General features: G+C 35.5%; 3 protein-coding genes across 5 annotated transcripts in view; 1 reads left to right on the top strand and 2 right to left on the bottom strand.

Moving 5' to 3' along the window:
* cwc27 (CWC27 spliceosome associated cyclophilin) overlaps positions 1-5,104 on the bottom strand; it is a 79,181-nt gene extending 74,077 nt beyond the window's left edge. The window contains exons 1-3 of the mRNA XM_059358047.1: positions 4,898-5,104; positions 3,270-3,366; positions 2,225-2,337 (exon numbers count right to left, since the gene is read on the bottom strand). Of these exons, the coding sequence (XP_059214030.1) occupies positions 2,225-2,337; positions 3,270-3,366; positions 4,898-4,939 (252 nt within the window). The 5' untranslated portion in view covers positions 4,940-5,104. The remainder of the gene's footprint in view (positions 1-2,224; positions 2,338-3,269; positions 3,367-4,897) is intronic.
* A 1,855-nt stretch (positions 5,105-6,959) lies between these two features.
* ppwd1 (peptidylprolyl isomerase domain and WD repeat containing 1) lies at positions 6,960-19,135 on the top strand. The gene is made up of 11 exons (XM_059358046.1): positions 6,960-7,292; positions 7,417-7,519; positions 9,211-9,314; positions 9,507-9,627; positions 10,628-11,075; positions 11,762-11,952; positions 12,831-13,020; positions 13,105-13,286; positions 13,370-13,451; positions 14,899-15,081; positions 18,490-19,135. The coding sequence occupies exons 1-11, from the start codon at positions 7,160-7,162 to the stop codon at positions 18,631-18,633; spliced, it is 1,881 nt and encodes a 626-aa protein (XP_059214029.1). The 5' UTR covers positions 6,960-7,159; the 3' UTR covers positions 18,634-19,135.
* A 1,395-nt stretch (positions 19,136-20,530) lies between these two features.
* trim23 (tripartite motif containing 23) overlaps positions 20,531-26,350 on the bottom strand; it is a 15,552-nt gene continuing 9,732 nt past the window's right edge. For all 3 annotated transcript variants that reach the window (XM_059357865.1, XM_059357867.1, XM_059357866.1), the window contains 5 exons: positions 25,411-25,545; positions 24,570-24,699; positions 24,365-24,475; positions 22,790-22,914; positions 20,531-21,047 (listed from right to left, as the gene is read on the bottom strand). In XM_059357865.1, coding sequence (XP_059213848.1) covers positions 20,868-21,047; positions 22,790-22,914; positions 24,365-24,475; positions 24,570-24,699; positions 25,411-25,545 — 681 coding nt within the window. In that variant the 3' untranslated portion in view covers positions 20,531-20,867. The remainder of the gene's footprint in view (positions 21,048-22,789; positions 22,915-24,364; positions 24,476-24,569; positions 24,700-25,410; positions 25,546-26,350) is intronic.

Genomic DNA, 26,350 nt, shown 5'->3' with positions numbered 1-26,350 from the left:
TGTTCCCGAGATTCTCCTTGAAACTCTAAACAGCTTGCTGCAAAAAGATCTTGATAAGTTCCAGTGGTTCCTCCCAATGCACGTCTTGGATGGCTACGATCTAATTTCTGAGGCCGACCTGGAGCATGCAACCCGGCCCCAGACTGTGACTCTGATGACGAAAAACTACTGTGAAGAGATGGCGGTGAAGGTCACCGTTGAGATTCTGATGAAGATGAAGAACAGAAAAGCTGCAGACAAGTTAGAGAAAAAATATGCAGGTGCAGTGGATGTTTAATTTCACTTGGGAGTCAAAATTTCCTGTTTTAACGTGTCCATTTTGTTTGTGCTGATTCTCTGCATCTGTATCTTTTCACCTGCAGCGTTCAAAACAGCTGCAGCCTCCATCTCCTCCTCTGCTGTGGCACCTCCTGCTGCTCCTGCTGCTCCTGTTCGTCCTGTTGCTCCTGTTGCTCCTGTTCGTCCTGTTGCTCCTGAAGCTGGCGCACTTCAGGAATCGAATATGGACTTACGCTAGTTATTTTTAGACTGTCCTCCACTGCAAAAAGGTCCTGTGTGCTTATGGGTGGTATTGATAAACGACCTATTCTATAATCTTTTTTTTAGTCATTTTGTGTCTTTTTTGGTCATTTTGTGTCTTTTTTTGGTCATTTTGTGTCTTTTATTAGTCATTTTGTGTCTTTTTTGGTCATTTTGTGTCTTTTTTTGGTCATTTTGTGTCTTTTATTAGTCATTTTGTGTCTTTTTTTGGTCATTTTGTGTCTTTTTTAGTCATTTTGTGTCTTTTGGTGTCTTTTTTTTGTCATTTTGTGTCTTTCTTGGTCATTTTGTGTCTTTTTTTGGTCATTTTGTGTCTTTTATTAGTCATTTTGTGTCTTTTTTTGGTCATTTTGTGTCTTTTTTTTAGTCATTTTTCAGGGAACAAGAAATGGGTTAACAACTTAACTCTATGGAGTCTTGGGCTATTTTGTCCATTTTTGAATTCTTTTCATGTCTTTTTAAGTCATTTTGTGTCTTTTTTGGTCATTTTATATCTTTTTTTTAGTCATTTTGTGTCTTTTGGTGTCTTTTTTTGTCATTTTGTGTCTTTTTTTGGTCATTTTGTGTCTTTTTTTAGCCCTTTAGTCCAACATAAAATGTGATTTTGAATCTTTTTTTTTACTTTCAAAACACTATCATGCTCAATAAAGAATTTTAAATGTTGCAAATGTGCATTAATTTCAGAGTACACTGAGACATTAAACTGCATCATTTTCAATAAAATTCTGGAAAAGTTGGTGTGTTCTAAAACTTTTGACCAGTCGTGTATTTCACAATTGTGAATTTGTTCAGTTCCCTATTAACGGATTAGAATTGTGAAATGGGTTTAAATTTAGCCTCGTAACAAAAAAATAAGCTTTTTGAAATGAGCTACTTTTCCACATTTCTGTTTACAGTCACAGCCACATTTTGGAGAAGTCACTTCCTGTCACAGTCACATGACCACCACACCAATATAATGAGTTATAGGTTGAAACATAAAGCTGAATGAGATTCTAGAAGATTTAAAGTGTTTGTTACACGGGTGTCACCATAGGTTCTTATGGGTTAAACACAGAAGAATCATCAAAGAAGTAGAGCAGTCTAAAGCTATTGCTGTGGTCCAAGGGTTACTTTGAATTTAATTAACGTTTCATATGATTCTCTTTTTATCCTGGAATCTGAGTATATTACCAGTCTCTCTATATTTCTGTTTGGGCTAAATTTATGTTGTTGTGTGTGTTGTTGTTTTTTCTGTTTTCGCCGTGTGGCTTTGTACTGGTGTATCGTTGTTTTCATTTTTTGTTGTTGTGGTTATCCTTTATATTATTATTTGTATGTTATTTTTGTGTACATTATGTCTAATTTGTAAATATGTTCCTGAGTCTTTGTTGTCTAGAATTGTGTTTTAGTGTTTTGTTTTCATATTGTGGCTCCTAATAAGTAATCCACTGTTCTTTTCTTTGTTTCTTCGTTAATAAAAATAATTTAAAAATAATAAAAATAAAAAAAATAAACATGAAATGGGATGTGTCATGAACATTAACGACACTCTGAAGTAACATTAATGCTCATGATAGTTGTCATGTCATGTTTCTGACAGGCTTGTGTGACTCTTATGTAGACACCTTCAAAATAAAGTGTTACCATATCTTGCTTAAGACAAAAAAAGAAGAAGAAAAAAAAAGAAGTAGAGCAGTCTGACCTTGAATGGCCGGCCATAGATGGACTCTCCACCGGTCCCGGTCCCGGTAGGATCTCCCCCCTGAACGATGAATTCACGCACCACTCTGTGAAACACTGTGCCATCGTAGTAACCTGGAGGATAGAGAATATAGAACAGTCAGGTGACACTTAAGAAAGAAAATTATAAGGAAAACTCCAGATAATTATGATTCATTTTAGTCAACATTAAGCATGTCTTTGCTTCAAAGTTATTAATAATAATAATAATAATACATTTTATTTGTAAAGCACTTTTCATACAGAAATCTCAAAGTGCTACAGAAACCAGAAACAAGAAAGAGAAAAACTCATTAAAATCAGCAGTAGATAAAAAAAGACACGGGTAATAAAGTACATTATGCAGAGACAAAATAAAAACATCTAGGGTAGAGGTAGATTTTTAAATAAACCTAAAGAGCTATTAATCTTAGCATGAATTCATAACTTCCTACACAGTGGCGGTTCTACCCAGGGGCCTCCAGGGGCCACTGCCCCTGTGAAGAAGCCTTTGGCCCCTGCTGTGGCCCCTGTGTGAAATTAATAATAAAATTATGAATTTATAACGATGAACGACGGAACAATTCTGACCTATTTTTTGTTCAAACAATATCTCATTGTACACAAAAGGAACCCAGAATGTGTACATTGTATAATAGTTTAATTGTGCAATAAAAGCTAAATATAAAGATCATTCTCACTGTGCTGCACTTTCAAAATAAAAATAAAAAGTAATTGTGCACAAAAATGAGAAATGTCATTGTCGTACAAAAATAACTGTTAATGTTGGTAAGTCTCATTGCTTCAATCAATGTAGTTCTTCCAAATATGAGACTTTTAGCCAAAATAAAGGTTTTGAATGCTTAATTATCATTTTGACGTTTTTTAATGTGCCCCTCTGATTAAACACTGGCCCCTCCTTGGCCCCCACAGTAAAACTGGTCTAGAACCGCCACTGTTCCTGCATAATTGTTGTCATATATTTTTAAGTATATAAGCAAAGCTCTAAACTGGCTTTAAACTCTTACCTTCCATGCACAGCTGCACAAAGTTCCTGCAGGCTTTCGGAGCCTCTTTGGACCACAACTCAATGTCAATGTCTCCTGCTGAGGTCTTCAACAGGACCTAACATCACAAAGTGGGGCATTTAAACAGTGGTGGAAGAAGTATTCAGATCCTTTACTTCAGTAAAAGTACTAATACCACCCTGGTAAATTACTCCACTACAAGTAAAAGTTCTGCATCCAAATCTTACTGAAGTAAAAGTAGAAAAGTATCAGCATCAAAATCTACTTAAAGTATGAAAAGTAAAATGCAGAATGGACCCACTATGATTGTTTTATATATTCTAAATATATTATAACATTATTTGTATTGGTGTTTTAATGTATGCAGTGTTTTAATTTAGTAAAGATTGGGCTCATTTAATTACTTAATATACTGTTAATAGATTTAATAAAAAAAAAGTCTAATCACTTTACATTGATCATATATATTATGTTAAATCTCCACCTGAAAAGTAACTAAAGCTGGCAGCTAAATCCTGGAGTAAAAAGTACAATATTTGCCTCAAAATGTAGTGGAGTAGAAGTAAAAAGTTACATAAAATGGAAATACTCAAGTAAAGTACAAGTACCTCAAAATTGTACTTAAGTACAGTACTTGAGTAAATGTACTTAGTTACATTCCACCACTGCATTTAAATCAGATATTATAACATTTTTTTACATTTACCTGCAGCTAGCAAAGCAAGATAAATGTTTAGCAACTCAAATATTTCAGATAACGTTAGTTGCAGGCAGTGGCGGTTCTCCACAGGGGCCTCCAGGGGCCACTGCCCCTGTGAAGAAGCCTTTGGCCCCTGCTGTGGCCCCTGTGTCAAATTATTCAAACAATATCTCATTGAACACAAAAGGAACCCAGAATGTTACATTGTATAATAGTTTAACTCTATGGAGTCTTATAGGGCTCTTTTGTCCATTTTTTAATCCTTTTCATGTCTTTTTGTGTCTTTATACGTCATGTTGTGTCTTTTTTGGTCATTTGTGTCTTTTTGTGTCTTTTTTTGGTAATTTTGTGTCTATTGTTGTGTCTTCTTTAGTTATTTTGTGCCTTTTTTGTCATTTTGTGTCTTTTTTGTCATTGGTGTCATGTATGTGTCTTTTTTTGTGTGTCTGTTTTAGTTATTTGGGTCTTTTTTGGTCATTATGTGTCTTTTTTTGGTCATTTTTATGTCTTCTGTGTTGTTGTTTTTTTGTTATTCTGTCTTCTCATTTTGTGTCTTTTTTGGTCATTTTGTGTCATTTTTGTGTCTTTTTCAAGACATTCAAAGATTTTGAATGCTTAAATATCATCTTTGCCATTTTTTCATGTGCTAATGTGCCCCTCTGATTAAACACTGGCCCCTCCTTGGCCCCCACAGTAAAACTGGTCTAGAACCGCCACTGGTTGCAGGGTATAAAGCTGCAAAAACACGTTTTAAACGTAATATAGTTGCATATATGTTGCATTTTAATAGTGGTAGTTTAAACACGTAACGTAGCCAAACACTCAGAATGTTTTAAACTCTAAAAGTATAGTATTTATTCATGTGTTGTTAAAAAATCAACATAAAAGGTTAAAATTTTAGTTAAACTGTCAATAAATCCGCGCTAACCTTTCCATTTGATGGGGGTTCCTGGATGTAAATGTTGCTCATTTTGCAGCCGTTGATGGACGTTAAAGCAAGAAAATTGTAGTTTTACACCTTCTAATACTCAAAAATATATTCGACTTTCATAAAACTAAGGTAAATTATGTTTGTTAGTCCGCTATAATGAAAAATATCACAGTTTTATGATCACAGCCATATTGGCTATACATGTGAGCTTGTTGTTTACTTCCCGAGATCGCGGGGGTGCCCGTGAAATATAAACATTTCTTATTTTGTCATTTATATTTCAATTGACTTTGAAATTAGTGACTAAGTTCATATATTATTATTACTGAATACCATATGTATTTGAGATTTGCAAATGTATTGGTTACAGAATAATCCAAAGCTAAATTTTAGACACCCCCCTCTCTTAAAGTTGACTTTTGGTTTGACCCAAGTGTTCCAAGATAATACACCGTCGGAAACAACAGAGTATTTTTGTTCCACTATACTTATGATTGAAATCATAGTTAACTTTCATGATTAAACCTGAATGTGAGGGTTTTTTTTTATTTAAAAACAAAAACAAATGAGTTTGTTTTGTTGTTATATGTGTTATATATTTTTGTGTTTTAAAAAAAAAAAATTTAAGCGGTAGATATTGTTGCTCCTGTTTCTGTGTTGTTGTTGTTTTTTTAGCGATTAAACGTCCCACTTTGTGCAACCAGACTCAAATACAGCGTTCAGAAAAATTAACATAGGCCTAATTATTTTTAATTGTATTATTTTGATAAAAAAAATATGGCAATGTATTAATTAGTAAAAGAATATTTCCAAAGTCTTGGGGCCGAAAGACTGTACGTTTGATTTGATCTTTTAAAAAGACTGTACGTTTGATTTGATCTTTTAATTTTAAAGGACTGGCAATGAACTCTTGAACCCCCTGGTGTTTTCAATGTTCAGTGAATAAATTTATGTAATTTGTGGAAAAAATAAAAAATAAAAAAATGTTCAGACGTTATGTACCTCGTACTCTCTGCATGATCATTGTATGTACCTCTTTTTCTTTTCATTATTCTTTTTATTTATTTTATTTTTTACGACTATTTCTCCTGATTAGCAAGGTTATAATAGTTTTGGATTTTTCATTAGTTTTAGTTTTAATTTCGTTGTCAATTTTTGTTTTCAAATTCAGTTAGTTTTAGGTAGTTTTTAGAATGAGTTTGCTAGTTTTGATTAGTTTTATTTTTTGGAAAATGCTTAGTTTTAGTTTAGTTTTTATTAGTTTTAGTGTTAGTTGTAGTTTTTTTGTAATGGGGTATTTGTTGGGTGCCAGATTCAATAAGGTCACAATAAATGTTTCCTTTATTTCCTTTGTCTGATCCATCTCAGCCCCAATAAGTTTATTAAGTCATAAAACCAAATAGATGAAATAGATTTCATATCAACCAAAAAGGTTTACGTATGAAAAAAAGTTGTCAAAGATGAAAACTAAGGACATTTTCACTATAATTTTATTTAGTTTTAGTTAGTTTTGTAACCACACAATACAGTTTCAGTTAGTTATCGTTTTTTAAAAAACTCCCGTTTTTATTTTTATTTCAGTTAACGAAAATGTTTTTTCAATTCTAGTTTTCGTTATTTCGTTAGTTTTCGTTAACTATAATAACCTTGCTGATTAGTTCTTTGTTTCATGAGATTTGTTTGTTTCTTGAAAAATCCCTTTTTGTCTGACCTCATGATTGTAATGTTCCTTAATTATCAATAAAGTTAAAAAAAAAAAAAAAAAAAAGTCTAGGGGCCGACCGGAAGTACCGTATCAAATTGGTTTGACCCAAGTGTTCCAAGATAATACACCGTCGGAAACATATAATAGAGTATTTTGTTCCACTATACCCATTGAAATCATTGAAATTATAGTTAACTTTCATGATTAAACCTGAATGTGAGGGTTTTTTTAATTTAAAAACAAAAACAAATGAGTTTGTTTTGTTGTTATATGTGTTATATATTTTTGTGTTGTTTTTTTTAAGCGGTAGATATTGTTGCTCCTGTTTTTGTGCTGTTGTTGTTTTTTAGCGATTAAACGTCCCACTTTGTGCAACCAGACTCAAATACAGCCTTTAGAAAAATTAACGTAGGCCTAATTATTTTTAATTTTATTATTTTGATAAAAATATAGCAATGTATTAATTAGCAAAAGAATATTCCAAAAGTCTAGGGGCCGACCGGAAATACCGTACCGGAAGTACCGTATCACAGGAAGGACAACAAATTGTAGCAATGGCGGCGGCTGAAGGCAATGTGGAGCTGAAGAGAAAAGCAGAAGAGAGTCAGGATGGAGACGGGGATGGAGAAGAGGATGAGTGGGTCGGACCCATGCCGAGCGAAGCTACCAAGACTAAGAAAAGGAAAGGTTGGTGTCTGGTATTAAAATACTTAGCTATATCTTAGCTTCATCCTGCTAACTGATGCTAACAATGCTAACCAAACTCCCGCTAACTCCTGTTTGATGTTGTTGTTTTGTTTTTCTCCTCCAGTGCTCGAATTTGAGCGAGTTTATCTGGACAACCTGCCTTCAGCTGCCATGTATGAGCGGAGCTACATGCACAGAGACGTTATAACGCAGATAGTTTGTTCCAAGTAAGTTATTTCACAATAAAACATGGACTCCATTCATCTAACTCTAGCCATATGGTTCAGCTTTCCTACTTTATAGTGTCAGCCAGTGGTGGAAAAAGTATTCAGATCAGATGTTGTCCTCGGGTCAAGGAAGGAAGAAGAGGGAAGGACGCAAAGGGAAGTAAAAAAGGATGGAGGAAAGAAGGAGGGAAAGAAAGAAGGATGGAGGAAGGAAAGAAGAGAGGAGGAAAAGGAGAGAGAAAGGAAGGAAAAAATAAAGAAGGAAGGAGGAAGAAAAGGAGGGAGGCAGGAAGGAAAGAGGGCAGAGAGGAAGGAAAGAAAGAAAGAAAGGAGGGAAGGAAAGGGGGGGCGAGGGAAGGGAAGAAGGAAGGAGGATAGAGCAAGGAATGGAAGCGGGAGGGATGAAAGAAGGAAGGAAGGAGGAAAGGAGAGGAAATCAGGAGGAAGGAAAGAAGAGAGAAAGGAAAGGAGATGGCGGAAGGAGGAAAGAAAAGAAGGGAAGGAGCGAGGAAAGGAGAGGAAGGAAAGAAAGAAAGAAAGGAGGGGCGAGGGAAGGAAAGAAGGACGGAGGATAGAGGAGGGAGGGAAGAAGGAAAGAAGAGAGGAAGGCAGGAGGAGGGAGGAAAGAAGGAATAGTCAAAACAGATTGGGTCAATTTGACCCGAAAGGACGACAGGAGGGTTAAGTAAAAGTACTGATACAACTGTGAAATTACTCCACTACAAGTAAAAGTCCTGCATTCAAAACTTACTGAAGCAAAAGTACAGAAGTATCAGCATCAAAATGTACTTAAAAGTATCAAAAGTAAAAGTACTTTTTATGCAGAATGGACCCACTGCGATTGTTTTATATATTCTAGAAATATATTGTTGGGTTATTATTACCTTTCCCAAGGTAGGGCTCATTTTTACTACTTAATATACTCTTATGATGTTCAATTTAAAACATGTTAACATGTTAGCAAACATTTCATATTAATTATGTTTTTATGTTAAATCTTGAACTGAAAAGTAACTAAAGCTGTCAGCTAAATATAGTGGAGTAAAAAGTACAATATTTGCCTCAAAATGTAGTGAAGTAGAAGTATAAAGTAACATAAAATGGAAATACTCAAGTCTTGAGTAAATGTACTTAGTTACATTCCACCACTGGTGTCAACTTACGTAATTCTACAATTAATTGTAATGTTTAACCGTAAGAGAAGGTTTGCAGTGATCCAACTGTGTGTTTCAGCTACAGTTAAAATTGAATGACTTAATTATCAATATAAAGCATCTATCAGCATTTACTTTGTGCTAATCCAATTTGAGCAATTATACTTTGTGTCAAAATATTTTATGACTTTCTTGTATAAAACTGTTCCATGATAAGTATAATTAAGACTTTTAATTAATGTGTTATTAAATTGTGACAGTGTACTTGAGATGCTCCCATCATCGTTCTCTAATCACTTAAACCCACCAAATCAACGTAAAGAAACATGTATTTATTATGTTTCTGAATCCTTGTTTATTGATTTAGTTATTACTTTATCTTCAGGGATGCACATTGATCAAGTTCACTTTAAATGTGTCCACAATGAAGACTACATATATGAGCAAATTTGAATTTTATTTGTTTGACTGTATTACATTCTTTTGTGCCCCCGGCTTTGTTTGTTATAAAAGTAAATATTCCTTTTTTTTCCCCAGGACAGACTTCATTATCACGGCCAGCCAGGATGGTCACGTCAAGTTTTGGAAAAAGAAGGAAGACGAGGGAATAGAGTTTGTCAAACATTTTCGAAGTCATCTCGGTATGCATCAAAGTTATTACTTTAATCTATTTGCAATCTTTTAGTCTATTCATTTATAGTAGCAGACAAGAAAAGGGAAGAATAATCTCCAGGTTACTCTGCATTGTATTTTAGTATGATCACATTGCATTATATACACAAAAACAACACGTGTCACATGGTACGATGAAATTGTTCTTGTATTTTCTGCAGGTGTGATAGAAAGCATAGCAGTCAGTGCAGAAGGAGCCCTGCTGTGTTCTGTTGGAGATGATCAGGCCATGAAAGTATTTGATGTTGTCAACTTTGACATGATCAATATGCTGAAGTTGGGGTGAGTTATCATTAGACTAAATGTGTGGGTGGTTGACGTGACGCTCAATTTTTGTGTTCCCAGTGACAAATATTACTAAAATTTGATAATATTTCAATAAAATTAATGTTTTAATATGCAGTTCATTCTTCTACATCTAATCCATCTGCAAACAATGAGTATCGTTCTTCAACTATGCAAATATTCTGTTTTGAACATGACATTTGTCCACCGGTGCAACTGTCCTAGGTAGCATTACTGATCTTAAAACAACTGTAATTTAATGAAAAATGAATCTAAATACATTAAAATACTTGAATGCATGTCATACAAGTGTTTACTTAATGAATCTAGAGGATATAAGTGTTAAGGTCCCTATGTAGAGTTATTATGACACATTACATTTTGTCCATAAAACTGGTGTCCTCCTGGAGCAACGCCATTATGAAGATATAAAACAGGCATTAATGTGGCCACCCCATTACTGAGAGGGGTCCTTCCAGAACCAGGAAGGACAGAAGAATCTCTGGACACAAGATCACTTCTGTCTCAAATATTTTCATAATATTAATATTTCCGTGCAGTGTTGGAACTGCTCGTCTTAAGGAAGTCCTTTGGTACAACACAGTTTAAGTATTGATCTGAATATTTTGAAATTGATATTGAAAATAATGTACACATGATAAAAATATTCATAACTAATATGCCTTGGGCTTATCTATCTTAAATTAAATAATTAAATAATGACATTCTTTATTTTGTTGCACCGGTGGACTACCACACCAAAAAGTTAATAATATGCTAAATATATGAAGAATTAGAAATGAACACATTCAGTTATGAATTATTCACCTATAAGGGAATATAATTGTATGTCATTTGACATATATTTTTGAATTATTCTTTTTTTCACTTTGAATTTGAGTTCACGTCAACCACCCGTGTACACACGAAGGACAGAAAATGTTTCCAAAGCTGCCTCTTTCTCAATGTAACATTATTTTTTCTCTCCCTTGTGAAGCTTCCACCCTGGCCAGTCGGAGTGGATCTACAATCCCGGAGATGCCATTTCCACGGTGGCCTGCTCTGAAAAATCCACAGGGAAGATCTTCGTGTATGACGGCCGGGGAAGCAACCAGCCGCTCCACGTCTTCGACAAGATGCATTCCTCGCCGCTGTCCCAAATCCGCCTGAATCCCAGATACAGAGTCATCGTCTCTGCAGACAAAGCCGGCATGCTGGAATACTGGACTGGCCTCCCGAATGAATTCAAGTTCCCGAAACATGTGCACTGGGAATACAAAACAGACACAGACTTGTATGAATTTGCAAAGCACAAAACGTATCCCACCAGCCTCGTGTTCTCTCCAGAAGGGAAGAAAATGGCAACGATTGCTTCCGACAGGAAAGTCCGAATCTTCCGCTTCCTGACGGGAAAACTGATGAGAGTGTTTGACGAGTCATTAACTGTAAGTTCTTACCAAGGTTATTATAGTTAACGAAAACTAACGAAATAACCAAAACTAGAATTGAAAAAACATTTTTGTTAACTGAAATAAAAATAGAAACTAGAGTTTTAAAAAAAAACGATAATAACTGAAACTGTATTTTTTGGTTACAAAACGAACTAAAACTAACTAAAATTATAGTGAAAATGTCCTTAGTTTTCGTTTTTGTCAACTTTTTTCATACATTATTCAGTGTTTCTATTTGAACATGCAACACATGGTGAATATGTTTACTGAGACTGGGATGTTTACACTAGAACCAAAATTCAAAACACCCAGAACTGTAAGAGTTAATAACCTTATTGGGGCTGAGATGATAAACCAAAGGAAATAAAGGAAACATTTATTATGACCTCTTTGAATCTGGCACCCAACACATAGCCCATTACAAAAAAACTAAAACTAACACTAAAACTAATAAAAACTAAACTAAAACTAAGCATTTTCAAAAAATAAAAACTAAACTAAAACTAGAAAACTCACTGTAAAAACTAACTAAAACTAACTGAATTTGAAGACAAAAATTCACAACTAAAACTAATGAAAAATCCAAATCTTTTATAACCTTGGTTCTCACACATCTTTCCGCCTGGTTATTTAGTGATTTGGCTGATTCTCTCACTGATCACAGCTGCTTTATGTGTCAGATGTTCACAGAGCTGCAGCAGATGAGGCAGCAGCTGCCCGACATGGAGTTCGGGAGGCGGATGGCGGTGGAGAGAGAGCTGGAGAAGGTGGACGGCATCCGACTCACAAATATAATCTTTGATGAGACCGGACACTTTGTGCTCTACGGGACCATGCTGGGCATCAAGGTGATCAATGTGGAGACCAACAGGTGAGTTCAAATACAGGAGGAGAATGTACACTACCGGTCAAAAGTTTTAGAACACCCCAATTTTTCCAGTTTTTTATTGAAATTCAAGCAGTTCAAGTCAAATGAACAGCTTGAAAGGGTCCAAAGGTAAGTGGTGAACTGCCAGAGGTAAATAAAAAAAGGTAAGCTGAACCAAAACTGAAAAATAATGTACATTTCAGAATTATACAAGTAGGCCTTTTTCAGGGAACAAGAAATGGGTTAACAACTTAACTCTATGGAGTCTTGGGCTATTTTGTCCATTTTTGAATTCTTTTCATGTCTTTGTAAGTCATTTTGTGTCTTTTTTTGGTCATTTTGTGTCTTTTGGTGTCTTTTTTTTTGTCATTTTGTGTCTTATTTTGGTCATTTTGTGTCTTTTTTTAGTCATTTTGTGTCTTTTTTTTTGGTCATTTTGTGTCCTTTTTTTGGTAATTTTGTGTCTTTTTTTAGTCCTTTAGTCCAACATAAAATGTGATTTTGAATCTTTTTTTTAACTTTCAAAACACTATCATGCTCAATAAAGAATTTTAAATGTTGCAAATGTGCATTAATTTCAGAGTACACTGAGACATTAAACTGCATCATTTTCAATTAAATTCTGGAAAAGTTGGTGTGTTCTAAAACTTTTGACCAGTAGTGTATGTAACCCTCCAAACCTCAAGAACATTCAGTGTGCTTTTTTGCTCCTGTGACTTTATACATTTGCAATATATAAAATATAATATAAGTTTGCAACTCTATGGAATCAGCACAATCATGGCTAGAAGTGGGAACAACTCAAAAATGTTTGGCAAAGTTTTTAAAGTTCCTGTTTGAGGTGAAATATGAGCCAAATGTTCCTGGATGTTGTTCTCCAGGTGTGTGCGGATCCTGGGGAAGCTGGAGAACATCCGTGTGGTGAAGCTGAGTCTGTTCCAGGGCGTGGCCAAGGCCATGCAGGTGGCGCCCACCGTGGAGATGAAGGCGTCAGATAACCCCGCCTTAGAGAACGTGGAGCCTGACCCCACCATATTCTGCACCGCCTTCAAAAAGAACCGTTTCTACATGGTGATGTAACACAATATGAACACGATATACAGGAACAATAATTAGTTCTGCTGCTAATACCCCGTCTCTCTTTTTACACTGAAGTTCTCAAAGAGAGAACCTGAGGATACGAAGAGTGCCGACTCGGACAGAGACATCTTTAATGAGAAACCGTCGAAGGAAGAAGTGATGGCCGCCACGCAGGCTGAAGGACCCAAGAGAGTTTCTGACAGCGCCATCATCCACACCACCATGGGAGACATCCACATCAAGCTCTTCCCCGTAGAGTACGTTCAAAAGAACATCATGACTGTTCAGAAGTCTCCCTTTACACTCAAGATATAAACTTAATGTTCCTGTTTTTTTTTAGATGTCCCAAAACTGTGGAGAACTTCTGTGTCCACAGCAGGAACGGCTACTACAACGGTCACATCTTCCACAGAGTGATCAAGGTGAGACTGCAGCCATAAAGTGGTTTTTGTTCTGTACAATATACACTACTGGTCAAAAGTTTTAGAACACACCAACTTTTCCAGAATTTAATTGAAAATGATGCAGTTTAATGTCTCAGTGTACTCTGAAATTAATGCACATTTGCAGCATTTAAAATTCTTTATTGAGCATGATAGTGTTTTGAAAGTAAAAAAAAGATTCAAAATCACATTTTATGTTGGACTAAAGGACAAAAAAAAGACACCAAAAGACAAAAAAAGACACAAAATGACCAAAAAAAGACATGAAAAGAATTCAAAAATGGACAAAATAGCCCAAGACTCCATAGAGTTAAGTTGTTAACCCATTTCTTGTTCCCTGAAAAAGGCCTACTTGTATAATTCTGAAATGTACATTATTTTCCAGTTTTGGTTAAGCTTACCTTTTTTTATTTACCTCTGGCAGTTCACCACTTACCTTTGGACCCTTTCAAGCTGTTCATTTGACTTGAACTGCTTGAATTTCAATAAAAAACTGGAAAAATTGGGGTGTTCTAAAACTTTTGACCGGTAGTGTACGTAGGGAGGGCATCAATTTTCGAATATTCAAATAGTCATTAAATCATAAAAAATCAAAGTGAAAAGTTGCTGAATTTAGCAACAAAGTTGGGAGCACTGCTTCGCCGGTGGGGGGTTATTATCTAGGTTGATAAGATCGGTTTGACGTAAAGGAATCGGTCCAATCGATGGATCGGTGCACCCCTAGTCAGGACATAATCAGTTGTGTGAATGCATGAAGCTGAAATGGTTCTTTTCTTTTTTTTTAAACTGTAATGTTTATTAGGTTTTTTTTTTTTCATGTACACAAGAGACATACACAACAAAAGAAAAAACACTTAACATTAATAAAACAGTATCAACATTCATGGCTGCGGGTATCCATATTCTACAAAATCAGATTCATACAGTTTACGCTTCACATGTCTTTCGTTATGTCATACAACACCCATTTTTTCCACTTTGAAATAGAAACATTTCCATACAGTATATTTCTCTTACAATCCCTAGCCATTGTTCTATGGAGGAGATTCAGTCTTGTACCAGTTCCTTGTTATTGTCTTCTTGGTCGCAATCAGCAGTATCTGGACTATATAACTATCATTACCAGTTACACTTTCAGTTACATTTCCAAGGTACATAATTTTACTTTCATTTGGTATTTCATACCCCAATATATCTTTAATTATGGCACCGACATCATCCCAAAAGGAGCGCAGCCTGGGGCACATCCAGAAAATATGTGCATGGTTAGCTTCTTTGCTCCAACATAGTTGTTCTGTAGCACTTTGTCTACTTTTAATCTTGGGTGTGATAAAGAAAAAGGGTCAAATTTTTCCACCCAAATTCCCTCCACGTTTGTGAACTTGTAGTCGAGTGTGGTGTTGAAATGGTTCTTTGTTGTGTGCAGGGTTTTATGATCCAGACCGGAGACCCCACAGGAACCGGTATGGGTGGCGAGAGCATCTGGGGCGGAGAGTTTGAGGACGAGTTCCACGCCACGCTGAGACACGACCGCCCGTACACGCTCAGCATGGCCAACGGAGGACCGGGAACCAACGGATCACAGTTCTTCGTCACCGTGGTGCCCACTGTAAGTACCTTATTAGTAGTTCACAATATTAAACTCAACTAAAATCGGTATATTTTTTTCATGGTTAAAAAAAATGCATATCATGATATTGGCAACGTTCCTACTTCTTGATGTCGTGGTTAAAGTTGTTTTAATCACAAAAAGCTACTTACTCCCTGTCGCTAAACACATGCAGCTTTCAAAATAAGAGCACAGTGTGTTAACAGAATCCACCATAGAACTTACAAGAAGACTGTCAAAATAAGATGCCTTAAATAAAACATACAAAAACCTTTATTTTCCTTTACAAAATGTCATTAAAATATGAGCCCAAAACCCCTAAATGGTTATTTTTTATTATTTTCTCATAAATTTTTTTTTTTATTTGGCAACTGTTGAGATTTGCACTTCACACTACATTTTAGATTTTTATTTATTTATACAGACTTAAAAAAACATGTTTTCTATATCTTTTTAAGTATTTCCTAATATCGTCAAGAATATCGTTATCGCAAAAATAGCCTGAAATATCGTGATATTCTTTTAGGGCCATATCGCCCAGCCCTAAGACATGCACTTCATTCATGTGTTGGAAAAGAACAGAGCCACGTTTCTGTAGAAGACGCAAACACATTATGACTTTATAGTAAACTTTATTGTCCCTGAGGAGACATTTGTCTCGGTACGGTCCTACAGCACACAGCTTCATATAAAAACAACATGGAAACTTCTTAAAATATTAAATATATTTGACATTGACGACCTTAAAAAAGAACCTGAAAGAATTAAAGTGCTTGTGTCAATAGAGCAAATGTGCAAATAAGATTTAGCATCAGAGTTCAGCAGCTTGATGGAGGATGGAACAAACTTTGACTTTGGCTTCATGGAAAATAGGTTCAGATGTTGTGAGTGTGTAGAGACGTCTAGAGCAGTAGTTCTCAACCTTTTTGAGTCGCGACCCCCAATTTAACATGCATGTTGTCCATGACCCCCGCTCACTGAACACAATCTCACACGCACAGTTCAGATCATACAAAAAAGAAACAAAATGACCAAAAAAAGGAAACAAAATGATCAAAAAAGACACAAAAGGACCAAAAAAAGGAAACAAAATGATCAAAAAAGACACAAAATGATCAAAAAAGACACAAAATGACCAAAAAAGACACAAAATGACCAGAAAAGACACAAAATTACTTTAAAAAAGACACAAAATGACAAAAAAGACAAAAAAATTACTAAAAAACCCGACAAAATTACCAAAAAAGACACAAAATTACTAAAAAACCCGACAAAATTACCAAAAAAAGACACAAAATGACTAAAAACCCCGACAAAATTACCAAAAAAGACACAAAATTACTAAAAAACCCGACAAAATTACCAAAAAAAGACACAAAATGACTAAAAAACCCGACAAAATTACCAAAAAAGGAAACAAATTGGCCACAAAATGACCAGAAAAGACTCAAAATGACCAGAAAAGACGCAAAATGACCAAAAAAAGACACAAAATTACTTTATAAAATTATAAAAGACACAAAATCACAAAAAAGACAGAAAATGACTAAAAAACCCGACAAAATTACCAAAAAAGACACAAAATGACTAAAAAACCCGACAAAATTACCAAAAAAGGAAACAAATTGACCACAAAATGATCAGAAAAAGACACAAAATGGCTTAAAAAAGACACAATCACCAAAAAAAGACACAATATGACAAAAAAAAAAATCACCAAAAAAGACACAAAATTACAAAAAAAACACACAAAATTACCAAAAAAGACATTAAATGGCCAAAAAGACTAAAACACATGAACACTTTAACACAGTGGAGACAGAGCTGACTTCCAAAATGATTTGGCGACCCCCAGAAATCATCTCGCGACCCCAATTGGGGTCCCGACCCCAAGGTTGAGAATAGCTGGTCTAGATAACCCGGCTCTGTCTGAAAGTTGGAAATAATTGACACAAAGTTGACCAATTAACATGTTATATATCGTGTCCGTTAAATCCTAGCAAACAATTCAGTGTAAAAGCAACAATTCTAACCCCATTTCTCAAAATGTTTATTTAATGGCCCCCAGAAATAAAATCTGTTTATTAACCATGAAATACTGTGAATGAGCCAACTTTAAGTTGAGGAACAAAAATATTTTAATGTCAAATTATCTTATGAAAATGTTGGGGGGAAAATTTGCAAATGAGGAGAAACCTTACTTTCATGAAAAAACTCATATTTGATATACACAGAAACATAACAAAAACATTTTGTCTTAAAATTGAGAGGACCTTGTGAAACACAGTCAGGCTGTAATTGTCTAAATTGATGAGTTAGTTTATTGGAGGCTCCAGTAGTGAGAACAAGGTGAGTTTCTCTTGTCAATAGTCATTAATTAAGACTTGGACTGAGTTTTAAATCCATCAGTGAAGCATCAGAGAGAACAGAGAACACTGCTGGATGTCTTTTCCAGCTCGACTGTCTTACTTTAAAACAGCTGTTCTCAACCTTGGGGTCGGGACCCCAATTGGAGTCGCAAGATGATTATTGGGGGTCGCCAAATCATTTTGGAAGTCAGTGTTCATGTGTTAATGTATTGCATTTTGTGTTTTATTTTTAGTCATTTAGTCTTTTTTTTTTGGTCATTTTGTATCTTTTTTTGGTCATTCTGTGTCCTTTTTGATAATTTTGTGGTCAATTTATATCTTTTTTTTAGTAATTTTGTGGTCAATTTATACCTTTTTTTTAGTAATTTTGTGGTCAATTTATATCTTTTTTTTTTTTTTAGTAATTTTGTGGTCAAGTTATATCTTTTTTTTTTTTAGTAATTTTGTGTCTTTTTTGGTCAATTTGTATCTTTTTTTTGGTCATTTTGTTTCCTTTTTTTTGGTCATTTTGTCTCTTTTTTGGTCATTCTGTGTCCTTTTTGATAATTTTGTGGTGAGTTTATATCTTTTTTTTGGTCATTTTGTTTCCTTTTTGTGGTCATTTTGTGTCTTTTTTGGTCATTCTGTGTCCTTTTTGATAATTTTGTGGTGAGTTTATATCTTTTTTTTGGTCATTTTGTTTCCTTTTTTTGGTCACTTTGTGTCTTTTTTGGTCATTCTGTGTCTTTTTTTTTTTGGTCATTCTGTGTCCTTTTTGATAATTTTGTAGTCAATTTATATCTTTTTTTGGTCAGTTTGTGGTCATTTTTTCTCATTTTGTGGTCAATTTGAGTCCTTTTTTGCTTAATTTTATGGAATTTTTTGGTCAGAGAGATGTTTTAGTTGTTGTCTGCTTCATTATTTATCCAAAATTCGTCGTATCAACTGAGTTTGAATTGGGGGGTCGCGACTCAAAAAGGTTGAGAACTACTGCTTTTAAAGACAACTTAAACAGACAAATTCATAAATAGTTTTGCATGAATGTGTTTTTTTTCTGCAGCCTTGGCTCGACAACAAGCACACGGTGTTTGGAAGATGTACGAAGGGCATGGAGGCCGTCCAGAGGATCTCCAACGTCAAAGTCAACCCGAAGACGGACAAACCGTACGAAGACATCAGCATCATCAACATCACCATCAAGTGATCGTATGTGTCCAACACGTCCTGTACAGCCATGTTTTTTATTACAAGATTGAGTTATTAAAGAATGATTTGATGAGAGATAGAGTTGTAAGAATGATTTGTTATTGAAGAGTATAAAAAAAACTACCAGCCAGACAAATTAAGGTCAATTAGTTTATTTTACAGCAACACATTATGAATAATTTACAAAAAGCCATTATCAAGTCCACTGGTAACAAAGGTTTCGATGCGCATTGTGCTTCTACGTTTCAAAAACAAATGGAAATGTTTCACAAACTATGTGGAAAGGCTTTTCACACGTGCATTTTTTTATTAGTATTTTTATACATAGATACATGTAGTAAACATTACATAGCAATGAATAAAGATTAAACCAAAAACCAAATGATGGATCCTTAATAACAAGACAAGTGTCAGTGTTAGGCTTAATGTTCCACTAAGTTTCACATTACATTATTACTGAAGGCTGCAGATTAAAGGTGGACCATCTCCAAAGCACTCCAGACACAAACGGGACTTGTGAGATGTTTAAATAGGATTTTTTTTGTTTTTTTTTGCAGTGAGATTAATACTCAGAGTCGACTTAAGAAACAGCAGATTTGCTCCCAAAAGGAAAACTTGGTAGTGAGGCAGCAAACAAGTGCATTCGACAAATTCTGCGTGCGAAACTCCACAAAACGGAGGCAGAATCGGCATAAAAACTCTCTGAAATTCTCACAATACAAGTCTTGTATCAAAGTAACGTTCCCGCTCATAAATAAAGTTCAGTAAACAGTTCGTTCCGTAACAGAAAACATCCAAAACCATACTGGTGTGCCATATCAAGACCAGCTGTGGCATTTAATAGGTTCATATAGACACATACACTTAAAAAACATAACTTAAAGACTCCCCAAGACACAAACTCCTATTGCTGTCAAGGCAAAGTGAGGAAAGAAAATCAGTTTGAAGCCACTGGAACTTAAAATTAAACCGCTGTGAACATTTCGGTCCCGTCTCACCTTAGTCCGGCGGTTTAGGACCAGATTTGGGAAGAAAGGGGACACGTCGGACAAAAGCACCACATTTTTTCCACATGCTCTCTATCACTATAGGTTTCAATTTTTGATAGGAGCCACTTTTATATGGCAGCCATATAAAATCTATGAGAACCAGTATATCTTCTAAGCCACTTAGAAGATCAATCTTAGTGTCAAAATATGCATTTTCTGGGTCAAAGAATAATTTAAAGCTACTGAGAATATCACTAGATGATCAAATAGATATGTTCATTTTGGCCATGTATTTACATAATTATTAGATTCCAAACATTTTCAGCTCAGGATTTGAAGCGAGACTTGAAGCGAGTTGCCTACCAGTCTGGGTGAAAATGAACATTTCTATTTGATCAAATAATCATCTAGTGATATTCTCAACAGCTTTAAATGATTCCTGGACCCAGAAAATGTAGATTTTGACACCCAGATTGACCTTCTGAGTGGCTTGGAAGATGTATTGGTTCTCATAGACTTTATATGGGTGCCATCTCGGATCGGCCATCTTGATAAAGTGGCTCCTCCCAAAAATGGATACCTATGGTGATAGAGAGCACATGGAAAAAATGTGGTGCTTTTGTCCAGCGTGTCCCCTTTATTTAGCTAAGCCGCCTGACTACCTGCAAATCAACTGAATTTAAAAGGTCATTGTAGTTATTCTCATGATTATATGATGCTGTCCAAGTATACTGACTCAACAAAAGGTAACTGGCTGATACTATCACTACAATACAGACGACTCTGCATTTAGTTAAGGTTACTGTCACGTATGGAGCTGGTTATGATGAGAGAAGGTACAGATAGTTCACTCTGTCAGGGCACGAGGAGCATTTTAACATGTTACTGGAGTTAAATCAGGTCCGCTATAGATTTCACAAAAACAGCTCAGCTCTGGAAAGAAGAAAAGGTTAGAAGAAAAAGAAAAGTAAGCCAAGTGTTAAGACTGTAAGCTGCCTTAGAAACGAAGCATGGTGGGAGTTTGTAGTCAGGTTTTGGGGGCCGGTGAGTTTATTTCTCAGGTTTTTTTGTAGTTTCCATGTTCAGATTGAGTGGAGCTAGAGAACGTATTTACATCTTTGTTTTCTTTGCCCACATTGGTGCACAAAGAAGGAAAGATGAGGAGGGGCGGGGCTTAGAGGTGGCTGCTGGGTTCAGTTAGAGGAGAGTCAGTACGGTTCGGGGCGGAGGAGATGTTTTAGGTTTAGGCCACGTCCAGGACGCCGGCGGCCACCAGCTGCCTGGAGAGCCAGTCCAGCCCCTCGTGGAGGCCCATGCCGCTGCGGGCGTCACAGCCCTGGATGTGCCAGCTCCGCCCACAGCACAGCTTGTGGAGGCTCAGCAGCTCCGTCATCTCCTCCACAGACACCACGCCAGGCACGTCCTGCAGACACACACACTGATCAGCAACACGGCTAGCAAGGTCAGTTCTGTCAGGCAGCTTTATGCAAACCATTTCCACAGTCCCAGACTAAAAACTGAAAGTCTTTAGTAGATCTAGGAGTTTTACTGGAGTTACAGCGCTCCAGTCATCTCAATCGTTAAGTTTAAGGTAGTAATCTGCTCTGTTTCATATCAGTCTTTTACTAGTCTTGGTTACTATATAAAAAGACACATATGCTTTTTTTCTCACTGTCTGACATGAAATCAATCACTTTTCCTGTTTTAGGTCCGTTAGGATTACCAAAATTATTTCTATTTGCTAAATGCCAGAATAATGAGAGAAGGATTTTTTTTAGACTATTTTTATGACTTTCTTCAAAGTCAGAAGTTTACATACACTAATATTATTATGCCTTGAAACAATTTGGGAAAGCCCAGATGATGCTGTCACGTCTTTGGAAGCTTCTGATTGGTTTATTGACAACATTAGAGTTAATTGGAGACACACCTGTGGAGGTATTTTAAGGCACACCTGAAACACACTGCTTCTTTGTGGAACATCATGGGAAAGTCAAAAGAAACCAACCAAGATATCAGGAAGAGAATTGTGGACTTGCACAAGTCTGGTTCATCCTTGGGTGCAATTTCCAGATGCCTGAAGGTTCCACATTCATCTGTTCTAATAATTATACCCAGGTATAAACACCATGGGAATGTCCAGCCATCATAGCGCTCAGGAAGGAGACGGGCTCTGTGTCCCAGAGATGAACGAGCTTTGGTCCAAAATGTGCAAATCAACCCAAGAACAAAAGCAAAAGACCTTGTGAAGATGCTGGCTGAAGCTGGTAAGAAAGACCTTGTGAAGATGCTGGCTGAAGCTGGTAAGAGTCTGTCACTATCCAGTGAAACGAGTCCTGAGACATGGACTGAAAAGCCACTCTGCCAGGAAGAAGACATTACTCCAAAAGAAACACAAAAAAAGCCAGATTACAGTTTGCAAATGCACACAGAGACAAAGACCTTATTTTTTGGATAATGACACACTCTTACCAGCTTCAGCCAGCATCTTCACAAGGTCTTTTGCTTTTGTTCTTGGGTTGATTTGCACATTTTGGACCAAAGCAGGTTCATCTCTGGGACACAGAGCCGTCTCCTTCCTGAGCGCTATGATGGCTGGACATTCCCATGGTGTTTATACTTGGCTATAATTATTTGAACAGATGAATGTGGAACCTTCAGGCATCTGGAAATATCACCCAAGGATGAACCAGACTTGTGCAAGTCCACAATTCTCTTCCTGATATCTTGGCTGATTTCTTTTGACTTTCCCATGATGTCACACAAAGAAGCAGTGTGTTTCAGGTGTGCCTTAAAATACATCCACAGGTGTGTCTCCAATTAACTCTAATGTTGTCAATGAACCAATCAGAAGCTTCCAAAGACATGACATCATCATCTTGGCTTTCCCAAATTGTTTCAAGGCATAATAATGTTGGTGTATGTAAACTTCTGACTTTGAAGAAAGTCATAAAAAATTGTCTAAAAAAATTTGTCTCTCATTATTCTGGCATTTAGCAAATAGAAATAATTTTGGTGATCCTAACGGACCTAAAACAGGAAAAGTGATTCTCTGATTTCATGTCAGACAGTGAGAAAAAAAGCATATGTGTCTTTTTATATAGTGGATGTAAACTTCTGGTTTCAACTGTATCTGTCTACATGTACAGAGTTATATTATTTTACCTGTTTGTTTGCAAAGATGAGCAGCAGGGCATCTCTCAACTCCTTCTCCGTCAGTAGTTTGGCGAGCTCGCTGTGAGCCTCCATCAGTCTGTCCCTGTGACAGCTGTCAATCACAAACACCACCGCTACACACACACACACACACACACACAGATTTAACTTCCAACGTTCACTGAAAAATAATTCAGACGCTGCATCAAGGGGTCAGAGTAAAAATAAATAAATTGTCTATTAAAATATGTAGACAAAAAAAACAACTAAAGTTCAGGTTGAGTTAAATATACATAAACAGTTTCCTACATACTTTTTGGTGCCTTCTTTTTCGATATTATTGGCCTTTTTTTTTGTCTGAACTATAGTTAAACTACTGGACCAGATTATTGAGATTAACATGCCTTTAAAAAGGATTCATGGCTTAGTTTTCATGTTTAATTGCTGCAAAATTAAATCCCATTCGATTTAGTGTCTTTTTTTTTTTTTACACAGATCAACTTAAAAACAGACTCTTTAATGTCTTAAATCAATAATTTATGCAAAGTTATCTGAAGTCTAAATCAGTTAAATATGATATAAAAACAAAAACCTTGTTTTGATAAGTGAGAATTTAATCAATGCACTCAAAATGACAGCCCTGGTGAATATCTAAAGGCATTGTATATTATACATTTCTGATGGGAATTGAGTTAATAGAAGACATCTTGAATAAAGAGTCCAGCAGGGATGTCGGCCTGCAGAAACTCAGTCAATCACATGATACAGAATCTGCAATTAAAGTTGCTTAAAAATCAACCCAATGTGTCGAGCTCACTAAAAGTTTAAATGGCTAAACTCTAAAAAGAATGATTCTAAAGTCCAAATAAAATGAGCCAAATGTCGGCGGGATGCTGTTTTCCTGAAGCTTTAACCCAGAAGAACCCAGACCCAGTTATCCTTAAAGGAACATTATGGGGGATAAACCACAGATAAGTGGACACATAGAACACATAATGATGTTTAAAAAAATAAAATAAAATACTACCCCTAAATGTCGAAGATCTGTGATGTGACATATACGATACATTGGGCGTTTATGGTATTTATGTTTATGATATTTCTTATTTTCAAATACAAAAACTAGACACATTTTCTGCTTACAGAAACACAAATTTGCCTTTTTCTTTGCATCTCCACAACATTTATCAAAATTGTGACATTAATAGTGCTGTTTAACAATAAATAAGTGTTGTCAGATTTATTTTTAAGTCACAAAATAAGAACAAATCAATAATAAATAAAAACAAACAACTATTTTCCTTTTTGTTTGCATCTCCATAACATATATATATATAAATTGTGACTTTAATTAGTTCAGGAAACATGGTTAGTAACAAAAATAAGCTTTTTGAAATTAGCTACTTTTTCCACATTTCTGTTCTGAATATGGGAGATTCTGAAATATTATAAGTGTGTGTTACACGGGTGTCACCATAGGTTCTTATGGGTTAAACAGGGCACAGTGGACTGAATATATCAGTGTGACATTTAGGCAAACATAAACCAATAAATTGAAACTATGTGGAAGCCAGAGAAACATACCTTGAGTGTTCAGGTAGTAGTGTTTCCACAGAGGTCTCAGCTTGTGTTTTCCACCAACGTCCCAGATGGTGAATTTCAAGTTCTTATATTCAACCGTCTCCACATTGAAACCTTCAAAAAAGATTGAAAACAAACCTTATTTAAAGAGCTTTGTCTCCCTGTCTGTCGCCTTAATAAACAGTGATTATAGTGTAGATGAACGTACCGATGGTTGGGATGGGCTGCATGAACTCATCCTGCTTCAGTTTGAAGAGGATGGTGGTTTTTCCCGCTCCGTCCAGTCCCAGAGTCACAACACGGATCTCCATTTTGGGACCGATGTGGACCCGGTTGTCCTGAAGCCAGAACACGTTGTTATATATTGGAGCAAAAATAAACTTTCTGCTATTGGTGTTAGAGTTCTCTGCAACTGTGAGTGTGGACAGTGTTCCTTAATACATACTCCTTCTTTAGACACTTTATTTTTACATTACATTTTATTGTATTTTATTGTATTTTTATATTTTATTGCTTGAAGTATGCCTAGGTTGTTCTTTTTATTTAATTGTGTTGTCATTGTCTCTGTGTGTAATGCTGCTGCTACACTGTAATTTCTCAGCTTGGGATAAATAAAGTATATCGGTAACACTTTACAATAACCATCATTTATAGATGGTAAATAGACCATTTATAAATGGTAAACAGATAGTTTATTAATGTTTAATCATCATTTATAAACCATATATAGGCCATTTAGAATGGTGAATAGAAAATGTAATGTTGAACTATAATTTATAAATGCCAAATAGATTACTTTACCATAAACAAACATAATTATTAGTTTATTAATAGCTTTACACTCATAACATGTTTAACACCATATTAAGAATGTAAATTATTTCAAAATTATTCTTATACCTTTAAGAAATTGCTTGAAAACATTTAAAGATTAAATATGTATGGAATTTTGTAAATGGTTAATAATAACTGGTTTAAAAACCATCTATAAACATCACTTAGATGGTTATTGTAAAGTGTTACCAGTCTCTATCTATCTATGTGTTTACCTTGGTGAAGGTGACGGGGATGCCAGCGTCCAGCTGGATGTGGTCTGCCAGCTCTGTGAACTGGTGCTGCTGCTTCTGAAGCGTCTCCAGTAAACAGTTGATCTCCTGCTTCGCCAGAACAACTCTGCAGTCGTCCTGCAGCAGGACAGAAGCAACACACAGAATATCACTGGATCAAGGTTATTATAGTTAACGAAAACTAACGAAATAACGAAAACTAGAATTGAAAAAAGATTTTCGTTAACTGAAATAAAAATAAAAACTAGAGTTTTTAAAAAAAACGATAACTAACTGAAACTGTATTGTGTGGTTACAAAACTAACTAAAATTATAGTGAAAATGTCCTTAGTTTTCGTTTTTTCATTCATAATTCAGTGTTTCTATTTGAACATGCAACACATGGTGAATATGTTTACTGAGACTGGGATGTTTACACTAGAACCAAAATTCAAAACACCCAGAACTGTAAGAGTTAATAACCTTATTGGGGCTGAGATGATAAACCAAAGGAAATAAAGGAAACATTTATTATGACCTCTTTGAATCTGGCACCCAACACATAGCCCATTACAAAAAAACTAAAACTAACACTAAAACTAATAAAAACTAAACTAAAACTAAGAATTTTCAAAAAAATAAAAACTAAACTAAAACTAGAAAACTCACTCTAAAAACGAACTAAAACTAACTGAATTTGAAAACAAAAATTCACAACGAAATTAAAACTAAAACTAATGAAAAATCCAAAACTATTATAACCTTGCACTGTACTGCATGTGCATAAGGCTGATACTAAAGGCTCAACACCCTGGAGAACAGGCAGTTAAAGGGTGTTTTTTTTGTTTTTTGATCCTGTCACAATTTGTTAACTGTGACCTTGTTTTTCTAACTACAATATAAGTGCACACTGCAAAAAAAAGAAAAGTTGGGTGAACTCAAA

Source organism: Centropristis striata, chromosome 19 (genome assembly GCF_030273125.1).
Source record: "Centropristis striata isolate RG_2023a ecotype Rhode Island chromosome 19, C.striata_1.0, whole genome shotgun sequence".
NCBI lineage: Eukaryota > Metazoa > Chordata > Actinopteri > Perciformes > Serranidae > Centropristis > Centropristis striata.
This window is presented reverse-complemented; position numbering and strand designations above follow the sequence as displayed.